The 13462-nt window shown below is 45.1% G+C and overlaps 1 protein-coding gene across 1 annotated transcript in view; it reads right to left on the bottom strand.

Annotated features, from left to right (window-relative positions):
* Positions 1–13077, bottom strand: part of LOC144102587 (uncharacterized) — a 40282-nt gene extending 27205 nt beyond the window's left edge. Inside the window, exons 1-4 of the mRNA XM_077635818.1 lie at positions 12853–13077; positions 8060–8165; positions 6115–6263; positions 1298–1403 (exon numbers count right to left, since the gene is read on the bottom strand). Of these exons, the coding sequence (XP_077491944.1) occupies positions 1298–1403; positions 6115–6263; positions 8060–8165; positions 12853–13077 (586 nt within the window). The remainder of the gene's footprint in view (positions 1–1297; positions 1404–6114; positions 6264–8059; positions 8166–12852) is intronic.
* Positions 13078–13462: the final 385 nt, after the last annotated feature.

The following is a 13462-nucleotide window of genomic DNA, read 5'->3' as shown; positions in this document are numbered from 1 at the left end:
ACCCCATTCTGCTATGCGGTGAGACACCATTGCAGATCCAGCTTAGGTGCTCTCAAAAGTTGTCTGAAGCAGGTTACGCAGCATCCTGAATGGTGGTCGAAGCAATTTTATTAAGTCCTTCTTATTGAACCCACTTGCGAAATCATTCGAAAACCTTGTAACATTGACATAAGCATGTGGGGATTAGGTGAAGGTGCGCGGAAACGGTGACCTTACCAGCCTTGAAAATTTTACGGGAGGTGTTAACACATAAGCAACTACATTTTTCGATTGCCTCCGACCCAAAAAAGAGGCTTCACAACAACTCGGAGGTTCGATGCGCTATGCAACGTAGCTGACCCAGGTAAACAGGCAAGAACGGAGTGTAAGTGGATTAAGCATTGTGCAGACACCTTCTAGGGCTTACTAGGAGACTAACACATACAAGTAAGAAAGAGTAGACAGAATAAGCGCGCACTGAGGTGTGATTTTATTGTTCAGAAAAAGCTCGGTTTTATGCATGATCGTAGGTTTGGTACCGAAATATAACTTTACAACACGAAGCAAACTCTTCCCAAGCAAAAGTACAAGATTGCACCCTTCACCAACGGTCAGTAAATATCGGCAGCTGTTACAGTTCATTATCTGAAATATGAACGAAATCAGTGCTGACAGTTTTCCGGCAGACCTAGCCTCGTACGCATCGATAAGTTCCCCTACAGGTTTCGCCTTTGCATGAGCTAGGATTGTGGAGTCAGCATCGCTGTTCAAGCAATGAAAAAAATGAAAAGGAGATCTAGGCAGGCTATTCTGCATAGGGTTCGTCACACGAGTTTGACGTCAGATCTGCAAGTCTCTTGACTGTGCCGAAGAAAGCTTTACGGCGCCGCTCACGAAGATGACATAGCAATAAAAACAATGATTGGCACCAAGCAAGGCAAAACGAAGCGAGAGACGGGGTATGAAGCAGGACCGATGCGACTGTTGCAGACACTTGCACTAATAGCGACCAGAATTGCGCCGATATACAACAGTGTTGTGTATTGCTGTGCGCCCCTATGTGGTGTAGTGTTGTCGTATGGTTTAGCATAACCTGCACCTGACATATTTAGTAATAGCGGCTAGCACCATCCATAATCCACTCAGTAATCCGTTACGAAAGCAGTTAAAACTATTTTATGCTTAAACCTACTTTAACGACGAGACAGAAAGGCAATATCATGGTAAGTTGTGTTTTCATCTATACACTGCCAGGCAGATTCTCGAAGATAGCAGCGGCCAATAAAAGCTTCCTTCCAACACAACGTTGATGGCTTACCTGGTGGCCTGTGTATAGCCAAGTCAGGCTTGTCCGGCCTAATAGAACCGCTAGTCTTTTTCGAAGGTCTGGCTTTCTCATTTAGCTGGATGGCTTGATTTTTAGTCTGGAAGGCAAAAATTAGGCAGGAAAGAATTGACTTTGACGCCCGCCAAACAGGGATATACATACCGGATCGAAATAGTGGAGTTCAGAGTTACGGTGCTCGGGCATCACGCTGACGCCTGTTAGTATTTTATTCCACTATGTAACTACCTCGGTTACCATGGAAACCACTTGGAGGCCGCCATCTTAAATTGTATACGTGGAATCAGCAAAACCCGGAGCTCGAGAGGCGACCAGTGAAACTCACGCTCTCGAACAGAAGCACTTTAAGTCCCGTGATGTATCTTTGTACTAGCAAGGCGCACGATTGTACACTACTTTACTGTACTCTCCCGGTGCCGAATGTGCAGGAAAAATACATTGCACAAACCGGCCTCTCGTCTAGTTTATAAGTGCTCGCGCTGCGTTCGAAGTTGCTGCTAAATTTTTCGGCTTACTTGTGACTTCTTGACAGTCATCACGCATGTGGTCATTCCACAATGATGGAAGCGTACAGCGCACTCAAGGACGAGGACCCAAGAAATGAAGACACATGGGACACACGAGCGCTGAATTACAAACTGGTTTTAGCCAAGGTTCGTCTGTCCCATCGATCTTCCTTTCTTATGTCCTGGTACCTTCGAGCGTTCTACGTTTGTGTCATGAGAAACCAACAAGCCGAAGTGCCACGTCAGTCGTTGCCCCATTTATCGATGCCCATAATCATTGGCTAGAGGGTGAACCTTCTCGGTGTTCGCCTTCTTTTGGCACCAAATCGCGGCAACGAAGGCGGCTCATTCTGACTTCTTTCGTGGGGTCTGCTACTACCCTGAAATCACAGCGCCATCTGTGGCAGCAACTAATAATCATGTTTTGAGATTTCGTGGTGTCTGCAACCACCCTGAGATCACAGCGCCATCTGTGGCAGTATCTAGAAACAGCAAATCCCGTATTGAGATTTGTAGCGCCAAATACAACAGTAATGTAAAAACAACCACCTGCCGCGGGCCAGTAATGACGTCCCGGTCCATTATGGTGAATAGAGGTGGAACTATGGGAGTATGACGTCACGGGACGAAATGGCGGGATAGTTTCGGTTTCTGGAATCCTAAATGGCGGCCATTAAATTTGGTTGTGCCCTCCCATTCCTCCCCCTTACCCCCTACCCTCAGTATGATGCCAGGAGACGAAATGGCGGCATAGATTCGGTTTTTCGAAGATGGCGGGTATTAAACCCTATGGGTTGTGGTGCAGAAATAAAACCACAATAATAGTTAAACATTGCAAACATGCAATTATTAATTGAAGCGTTGCCATATCGCACCGCAACCCGAATTTTAGGCCTACCTTGATCCGCCAAACGAAACAGATTCCGTTTGGGACGTATCTTGATGGGGTGTAACTCGACAACGGGTTAACGTGCATCGTAATTTCTCTGATAGATGTCGCTAGGCGCCGATCGTACCGCTAGGTGGAAAGGCTATGTTACTTTTCTGAACCGCACAAGGTTTCCTTCACTGGCCCCGCTGGATGCGGAAAGACTTTCGTTTTACGCATGACCAGTAAAGCTAACGCTCGTTACTTCTTCTTCCAAATGGTGGCGAACTTATTTTCGCCCCTTTAACGCATTCGCGCTGCCAGCGCGTGGTGCAGTCTAAAGACAGGAAGTTCATAGTCCGAAGCGGCTGGATACACTTGTAAGGCTGGCCGTTGGAACGGCAGACGGCAGAGCGAGCGGGAAGAAATCGGTGTACTGTAAATTCATAAATGGGTATAAATCCAAGAAAGTTCGAGTTTTAACGAATTTGAGTTTAAACAGTCCGGAACGAATTTTTTCCGATCTTTTCGTGGCTCTCAAAGCTCACTTCCAGTGTGGTCTGAGAGGCTGCGCCTCTCATCCAAATCCTGCGATTTGGCGGCGTTTTTTATTTAGATCCGGCTGCTCAGGAATCGGAACCAGTTCCGTAATGGGTTGCTCACGGTACCGGGTGTGTGTGGGAAGGGGGTGCGGCGTACGAGCAGCAAGGAAGTTTTTTCTACACCAGTCTCAGTAGGCTGCGGCTAAAAAGCTAACGAACATGGAAGCTACATTTGAGCTTGCAACACTGAGAAGTTCCCTGTTAATCAGCAGTCCAAGATTAAGGCACACTACGACCAGTAAGCGGCATTATTAACATGGAATATCATCCGAACTCGATGAAAAAATTTTTTATTATGTTGTTTCTTGCGTTTAATAAAACAGATGGGTATTAAACACTACGCATTGTCAAACGAGTGCGCCTTTGAAGTATCACACTTCGAATGGCCATGATTTTCGAAGGAGCATTACACGGTTTGTTTTTCCTTCGGGACGGTGTCGACCTTGACCGGTACGGCGCAAACCACTTGTTTCTGAGTCGAGGCTTTTACTCCTCTCACTGCTGTTGATAGACCACCCATATCGGGGTTTAAAAAAATGTTTGGGGACACTTAATTTCTGCCTATAAGGTTATGGCGCGACAGCCTTAATGGGTTCCGTCAGCGACTCTGCCCAATATCTTTAGCATTTTACCTGAACAGGTGCTCTACTAATTTTACCCGATCACATGACTCACCAATGCGATGCGCCACAAGCACACAGTCGTCCGCGTGCACTCACCCCTCAACGACGTGCACATTGTTACACGCTTGACGAATACTCCCTTAATTGGTGCGTCTTTAATCACACACATACGCAAAAGCATAGAGAGCAAGCTGCCGGATAATGGAAAGATCTCCCTATATGTCTGTAAAACCCCGCTCAAACCAAGCCCGTGCCTGGAGCGCCTAGGGATGTCGTGTCCGACTGGCTGTCCTAAGGTTGAATTACCCACCAATTACCCCAATTTCCTTTAGATGGCAGTTCATTTACTTTATATGTTTACATGTAGTAATGCAGAAGCCGCTGGTCCTTGAGGGTAACGGAGTGGATTCCAAGAGAAGGCAAGCGCAGCATGGGACGTCAGAACGTTAGGTGGGCGGATGAGATCAAGAAGTTTGCAGGCATAGGGTGGGTGCAGCTGGCAAAGGACAGGGTTAATTGGAGTGACATGGGAGTGTCCTTTGCCCTGCAGTGGGTATAGTCAGGCTTATGATGATGGTGATGATGGCGTAATGATGTTTGTGTCATGTTGGGGCTTTGTGATCACAATTTATGCAATGGTCTAATCACTTCTCAGTTCCGCCGCTCCACGTGCGACGTCAAACCATTTCCACCATTCGGCCAATCCGCAGTTTCGCGACTCAACAACGCTCGACGCCGACGGGACAACGCCGCTTTCTCCGCTGAACGGGATCCTTTCTGCGCAATCGTGTTGAAATTATTCGCGTATCGTGTTTCATGTCTAGAGCCTTCGTTCTGAGTGTTAATTTTTTTCCGGTATTTGGGGAGAGCAAATCGGAATACATTTTTTAGCTCAAATTCGGGTACTAATGTAACTATTCTTCGAATATTTTAATAATTTTCCGGGCCCTCTTTTCAACGCAGACACAATTTGCTATAAGCGCTCGTTTTTGTGGTTATTGTGCAGAAAACGAAAGCTCTATTTATTGCTCAAAATGACGCAAATGACAGGTTACGCAGAAAATATTGTTCACCAAAATAAATTTTTTCTCATGGAGCACTCCGCGAGCATGCAATGCCTGCCTGCCTTTTGCACTGCGAAAAAACACATCAAACATCACACAGGGAATTTTAAACAGCCAAGAACGCTGGAGCAGGACGTCGTGAACATGCACAGAGTTTGAGCATGATGTCCAATAAACGCCTACTGAGTATTCGTGTTTTGGCTTCTTGCTTCTAAAGTCACGTTTCGAACATATCGTCGAGTTAAATACGTCATCAGTAATAAACGTTACAAGAACTTGCCTCTGGAATAAGCGCATATGATATCGCCTAATTTTCGTGCGGTCTTTTCAGCTTTGTTCCGCAAACCGTATGCTCTCTATGCCGTTTCATATATAGTATATCTTAACGAGCGTTCATTCACTTGCCCTTGTGTGTTCTCTGGAAGGGGGATTTTCGGGGAGAAATCGGGTTGAACCCCGAGTTTAAAATAATGTGTTCGGGGTGCAAGAAATTTTGTGACATGTCGTTATACGCGATAACGCGCGGCTCTGAACATTTCGATGCGATTCATTCAGAATTATTTATCAACGTTTGGTAATACCATTCAAATGCAGTGTTGTAATATTTTTCAGTGATATGAGGCATGTGCATAGTCGGAAAGGTTGGTGAGGAATAGAAACTCTGGACACACTTCCCTCAACCAGCCGAGCCAAGAATAAATATAATCAAATGATAAAAAGCTAACCTGCCTTCAACATGCGTAAGCAATTGAAGCACGCATTGGAAGTCAGATAAGCACGATCATTTTCCTTACGTCCGTAAGATTTTCGAATGCTCTTTCCACAAGCGCAGTCCTTCTCTGGCCCACTGTGCAAGCGGACGTAAAAGTGATTGGACACACAGAAGTCCAGCACACACCTCGTCCAGTTCAAACGTTCATCGTCGAAGGAGCGTTTTGAAGCTAGAGCAGTATGAGCGACCAGCGCGACACTGGCACTTTGTGCAATAAGAGCCAACGGTTTTGATTACTCCATGCGAGAACAATTTTGAACAGGGCTCGTGGAAATCTCCCTTCCCGCGTTGCTTACTGCATCCTTGACATCTGGAGTGACCGCCCTCGGTAATGGAGACCACCGGCCGCACTCACCTTGGAACGGAAAACTTTGGGTCTTGACGAGCGTCGGGTCCAAGTTTTCTGGCCACCGACGCTTGCATAGCCGCTGTTTGTGGCACCGTTCTTCATCGGTTCCTCTTTGTCATGCAGTGGCTGGCCGCTATTGCCGGCTGTGGCCAGCGCTGTCGCGAAGAAAATGAGTAAGGCGATAGTCAAAGTACTGCGCATGAGCATCTAGGACGCCGACTATTTGCGCATTTTTCCGTCGCTTGCTCAGGATGCCATTGGATTCTGATGCTCGGCGTTTGTTAAATTTGTTTTATTCGAAACAGGATTGCACTCGCTCGATACTAACAAAATGCGAGAAGGCATATCGCGTTCTAGTTTCAGGTGGCTTATTGGGAAAAACACTGATCCTTTACGAGTTAAGGGGCAATTGTATTTCATTCTTTTATGCGGTTAAACAACATTGCAGATTCAGTTTAGGTGCTCTCAAAAGTTGTCTGATACAGGGTACACAGCATGCTGAGGGAAGGTCGAAGGAATTTTATTAGGTCCTTCTTCTTGAATCCACTCGCGAAATAATTCGACAGCCTTGTAACGCTGTCATAAGCCTGTAAGCGTTAAGGAGAAGGTGCGCGACAACATCGACCTTATGAGCGTTGAAAGTAATACAGGATGCTTTTGTACAAAAGCAACAATGTTTTCCTGTCGTCTTCGACCCAAAATGAGCCTCTGCAACAATTTGGAGGTGCGGTATGCTATGCAACCTAGCTGACCGAGGTGACGAGGCACGAACGGAGTCTAAATGAATTGCGCAATGTGCTGGAAACCGCTCTGTAGAGCTTACTAAGCGACGTGAAAGATTAGACAGACTAAGCACGCACTCAGGACTGGGTTTATGGTTTATGGGGGTTTAACGTCCCAAAGCGACTCAGGCTATGAGAGACGCCGTAGTGAAGGTCTCCGGAAATTTCGAACACCTGGGGTTCTTTAACGTGCACTGACATCGCACAGCACACGGGCCTCTAGAATTTCGCCTCCATCGAAATCCGACCGCCGCGGCCGGGATCGAACCCGCGTCTTTCGGGCCGGCAGCCGAGAGTCATAACCACTCAGCCACCACGGCGGCTGCACACAGGACTGATTTTATTGTTTCGAAAAAAAAAAAGCTCGTTTGTTTGCAAGAACATACGTTTGAGAGCGAGATGTAAGTTTACAACAGCAAGGAAAAACTTCACAACCAAAAGTACAAGAAATTGCACTCTTCTCCTGTGGTCATTACGATATCGCCAGCCCTTAAAATTCATTATCCAAGGGATAAACGAATTCAGCGGTGACACAAATTTCTTTTTCGGCAGACCTAGTCTCGAACGCTTTGATAGGTTCCCTTCTGTTTTCATATTTGGATGAGCTAGGATTGTGGTGTCACCATCCCAGTTCAAGCAATGACAAAAATAAAAATCAGATTTAGGCAAGCTATTCTGTATAGCGTCCATCACGCGCTTAAGGCCGCAAGATTGCGCCGACGACGGCAGCTTTACGGCGCTGCTCACAAAGATGAGATAGCAATAAAAACAACGATTGGCACCAAGCAAGACAGAGGGAAGCCATAGATTGGGTTTGAGGCAGAACAGATGCCACTTTCTTGGACACTGGCACTAAAACCCACCAGAACTGAATAGATATAGAACAGTGCTGTGTATTGCGGTGCGCCTTCGTGGTGTGGTTTTGTGGTGTGTTGTTTAGCATGACCTGCTTGACACATTTGGTTACTGCGGCCAGCACCATGTATTAGCGATTCCATAATCCGCTACGCAAGTATTGGAAAGGATTTCATGTTTAGATCTACTCTAGGCGACGGCAGAGTCGGCGACCTCATTGTCACTTGTGTATTATCCTGTACACTGCTAGGCAGATTCTAGAAGGTGGCAGCGGTCAGTAACAGTCATCGTGCAACACATCGACGATGGCTTACCTGGTGGCCTGTAGATACGGAAGTCAGGCTTCTTTGCCCTAGATGAACTGCTCGTCTTCTTCGAAGGTGTGACCTTTTTATTTTGCTGGATGGCTTGCCCATCGGCCTGGAAGGCAGAAATTTAGGTGGGAAAGAACTTAAGCTTTACTGTAAATGTCAATTTTTGTTCCGTCCTCGAAACGCAGTTTTAGATTAGAACAGCGCACTGCGGAGAGCGCTGGTATTCATATTTGCATTTGGGCTTCCAATCGGATCCCATCCAAGGTGCCCTTTCAGATGCATAGCTTCTTGCATCTTAACGCATCCGTCAGTAGCAGTTCGGAATTTCTATTTGTTGAACTTGAGGATGTCATGGTTGGTGTTGTTTATAGAGCCCCCCACGCAGATCGTAGTAAGTTTGTGAATGATCTTGAATCTGTTTTTATACACGTAACCGATAAGAACAAAAAAGCAATCATCGTCGGCGATACTAATATTGATACTTTAGGTGCCAACCACAGCGAATACACTGACCTGTTATTTTCATATGGATTTACGAATCTTATCTCTACTCCGACCCGAATCGCAGGTTCCAGCTCGACATGCCTCGACCATGTGATATGCAATTTCGTGCCACCTTGTTATTTGGCTGGGGCATATGATACAGCAGTGGCAGATCACTTCGCGATTGCCTTCTTATACCGCGTAGACGATAGAGATAGCCGTAGAACTTCTGACAGCACATGCGAGCTTAGGAAGAAAATTGACTATCAAAAATGCGCACTCAGGCTCTCTGAAATGAGCTTTGCAGACCTCGCCGATATGAATGCCAATGAACACTGCTGCATCCTTGTCGATAGAATCAAAGCTGTGATAAACGATTGTAGTTTTACGCAGAAAAAAACGTACTATACACATCCAGTGTGCCCTTGGATGACAGCAGCTGTGCTAAATATGATAAAAACGCGCGACCACTGGCACACCAAAATGAAACAAAACAGAGGGAACGCATATTATAGTGCTCAGTATAAGATTCATAGAAATAAAGCTGTTGCTACCATGCGTGTACAGAAGAAGCTATATTTTGGTAACCAAATAAACGCATGCGCCGGCAATTCTAAGAAACTCCGGGCTACAGTGAACTCGATAATTCAGCCTACTCCATCAAATCGAATACTTCCTGACCTGGCCCTTTCCCCAGATAAACACCTGCTATCAGATCAGTTTAACGATCATTTCTGCTCAGTGGGTGCTGATTTACGTTTAAGTATGGGTCTCACAGACGAACCTTCTCTGCCTGAGTATCTTGAAAAGACCTTCGGTTTTATAGAAATAAGCAGTGATGAAGTAATGAGTGCACTTAATTCAATGGATGCTACTAAGGCCACGGGTCTCGATGGTATTCCGGTTTCCATAATTAAAAACAACAGTGGCGTCCTAGCTGCCACCTTAGCATCTTTATTTAATAAAGCGTTTCTGTCCGGCATCTATCCTGATATTTTGAAGCTCGCCAAGGTAGTCCCTATCTACAAAAGTGGGAATCCTAATGAACTCGGAAACTATAGGCCGATCTCAATCCTTAGCTGTATCAACACTCTGTTTGAAAAACTATTGGCTAAAAGAATTACGCAATTCCTGACTAAAAATGCAATTCTGTCAACGTCCCAACATGGTTTTCAGAAATTTAGATCGACCACCACGGCTGTGCTTTCTATAACTGATTCAATCAATGAAGCACTCAATAATAACAATATTTCTGTTGGTGTATTCCTAGATATTAAGAAGGCATTCGACACTGTGGATCTCGATATTTTATGCAAGAAACTAGAACGATATGGGTTCAGAGGTGTATCACTCGATTTCTTTAGAAGCTATTTAACTGGTCGACGGCAGTGTGTTATTATTGACGAACACGCGTCAAGTTCGCGTTCTATTTCCGTAGGTGTTCCGCAGGGCTCAGTACTGGGGCCTATACTTTTTACACTTTACATAAACAACTTACCCGATTGCCTAATAAATACCCGTGCCATTATGTACGCCGACGACACCTCATTGTTGGTGACCGCTAATTCCGTTGAAACAGCCAAGCATACTTTAAACTCAGAACTTCAGAGAGTCAATAAATGGTTTTTAACAAATAGACTCACTTTGAACATAGGCAAGACTAAATATATTATATTTGCATCCCCTTATAAAAAATACCAGAATACCTGCTCCGCAATAACGATAGGAGATAAAGAAATTGAAGAAGTTAAGACTATTCAGTACTTGGGTGTAACCTTAGACGCTACATTAAACTGGAAACCGCATATCGAAAAACTGCGTAGCAAACTATCTTATGCATGTTTCGTTCTGGCCAAAGCTCGGCGACATTTCGAAATACACACACTAAAAACAATATACTTTAGCTTCTTTCAGTCCCAATTAACTTACTGCATAGAATCATGGGGGTTCACTTACATCACTTACATTGAACCTGTTTTACGCCTGCAGAAGCGGGCACTGAGAATAATGACTTGCACAACACCATATACGCCTTCTCGCCCTTTGTTTTTTAGACTCCAAATAATGCCGGCATTGCAGCTTCGAGATTTTCGCGTTGCACTACTCGTACTAAGAGTCCTCTCCGGCACCTCCCCCTTTCCTTTGAACACATTCCATAGAGCCCCATCTAACAGCCGTTCAGCAGCACAGGGAAGATTTCTGGTACCTACATCTCGCAATGACTATGGCCAGCGCCGCTTCGAGTATCAAGGGGTAAAAACTTGGAATAAAATCCCCTGTGCAGTCTTTGCAACGTCCAATCCTTATATTTCACTAAAGACCTTTTTTCTGTCACAAATAATTACCTGATTTACAATGCAAATCGCTTAGTGATTGTCTTATTATTCTCTGTAGTGTCTATGTTGGGTTTGCCATTCATATGTCATTGAATAATCAGTTCTAAGGCAACTGCGTTTATTTTGTATAAAAAATGCTGTTCCTGTCTTCATATGTTTTTCTGTCATGAGCCCTCTTGTATTTCTGTAATTTGAACCATCTTGCTTGTACGCTTTGCATTTTTCCACCATTCTTATGTGTATTATTTTGGCTAGCAGTAGAAATCATTTGTCCTCACTAATCTCTTTGCTTTTATTGCATGGATCCATAACTAGCCTTTGGCTAAGGATCCAGACAGTGATGTTATGTACTGTACTGAACAAATGATAATAAAAAGAATTGAATTGAATTGAATTGAATCCCGTGGCCCGCAAATTTACGTTTCACTCAAAAGGCTCTGCGAATGCCGCAGAAAGACAACACCCAAAGCCGGTTGAGCATCAAGAGAAACCTGTGGAGCCGTGTATCCCACAGAAGCCGCAAAATGCCAGCTCTCAGATTTAACGTTTCCGAAACATCCATATGGCCTTTTATTTCGCATTGCCGCGGTGATAGCGCGCGGAAATTTGTAGCCGAAGCAATCCATGTGGCAGTACTTAAAAGGATTTCACGTTTAGCAGCTAGAGCGTTAAATCCGTGAATTTTCATTAGGCTGCTTATCAAGCTAATTGTGCAGATTATAAAAAGAAATAACAGTATTCAGAGCTTTTAGTTGTTCCAAGGGTATAGCCCAATTAGCATACACTGTATGTTCCTATCCTGGCGCAAGGCAATATCTTTCTATGACTGCCTCCACTGCTTGCAAGAAGCATCGAAAAACGTCGTAATGTTTTTACTCTAACTTCTAGGGGTGCATCTATGACGACCGGAATAAAATTTTCTAAAAGCATGTTTGTTAAGATGGTCCAGATTCTTCTGCATATTAACAGGATAAAGGTCCTCAATCGAGCCCGGCAGGCGCTGATGCTGAGAACAAAAAAAAAGGAAATATCGGTTTGGTACTTTTAAAAAACAGTTCGTTTACATATACACGCATAAAGAGTGTGTTTACACTGCAACCTTCCTCTAGTCTCTGGTGACTCAGTGGTTATGGCGCTCGGCTGCTGACCAAAAAGACGCGGGTTCGATCCCGGCTTCGGCGGTCGAATTCCGATGGAGGGCAAATTCTAGAGGCTCGTGTACTGTGCGATGTCAGTGCACGTTAAAGAACCCCAGGTGGTCGAAATTCCCGGTGCCCTGAGTAGTTTTGGGTTGTTAAACCCTCCAAAACAAAACCTACGGCCTCCCTCTAAAGGCCCGTGTCTCCTTCATTTTTAGCCTTTTGTTTTTCATGAGGTCATAATTAATCATATATTTCTCAATCACGGTTAAAAATTTTGTGGCAGGGCCTGGATAAATGGTATCAAGAATTACATCTGCAAGTAAAAGGGTCCACATGCAATAAGAAAGGAGAGATGTTGAGGAAAAAGTGCTTTTGTGTCGTTGTTTTTCCAAATGGCAGGCACAATGAATGGCTTTCAACTAAGCAAGCTATGTGAAACATAATTTGTGTATTTTCCAAACTATCTTTTACTAGTGATAAATCGCAATCTGAAATCCCCTGATTCTAGAAAGATTAGAATTTGGCGCGTTTTCCGAAACTATTTGACAGTATGCATAGCGTGCACCTGCTGTGACACGGCAAAATAGTTTCCCGTGTGTGTTGCAAAGAGCGCATTCTACTTCTCTTCCAGTTTCATTGTATGTTGTAGCACTTGTACGTGATTGGCTACTTCCACGGCGTGCATCACGACTTCTTCACAGCGGAAGCCTTGCACGGAAGCTAAAACGTGTAGGTGAAGACATTCTGAGACAAACATCAAGTATTTCCGCAGTGTCTTATGTTTCGCATGTAAATCAGACATTGAAACACACGCGTCTGCTTGTTATCTGACCTGTTCCTGCTGGCGTTCGTTGTCCGTGTCCTTTCCTGGAAAGGGCGGAGAGACAGGTGCACGACGTGTGGAGGAAGTCCCAGGGGCCAGTGGCGCCAGTGGTCGCTTCTGGTACGACCTCCCGGTGACCGCGTCCGGAGCGATTTTGCTCGATGGCCGCCGTCTTCTGCCTTTCGGCTTGACGGGCAGGATGGGTACGTCGCCGCCGCCGGCGTGTTGCTCCATGACCAAAGGTACCTGCTAATGCTGCTTCCTCCTTTTCGAAACACAGCCTGACTCATCGCTCTTCTTCTTTTCAAACCTGTGTTTCGAACTTTCGGAGCAAACATCGGAACACGCACGAAGGGCCGAAACGATCACAAAGGATCACACATGGAAGAAGCATTATTAATGCGCATTTAGGCTGTTGTCAGCAGTTTCCTGCTTCTCCATTACAAAATTTTCTGATTGGTGGATTCTATGATGACGTGGCCAAGGTCCGGTGACCTCAACTCACCAATCAAAGAGCACCGCGAAATTTGGCATTCTCCACGAAATTCTCCGATTGCGCGAGAGATGTCATGTGACCCTGCGAAGCCATCACAACTTCCCACCATGAAAGGCGGCAATC

This window comes from Amblyomma americanum, chromosome 8, assembly GCF_052857255.1.
Source record: "Amblyomma americanum isolate KBUSLIRL-KWMA chromosome 8, ASM5285725v1, whole genome shotgun sequence".
NCBI lineage: Eukaryota > Metazoa > Arthropoda > Arachnida > Ixodida > Ixodidae > Amblyomma > Amblyomma americanum.
The sequence above is the reverse complement of the archived record's forward strand: the minus strand, read 5'-3'. Positions and strand labels throughout refer to the sequence as shown.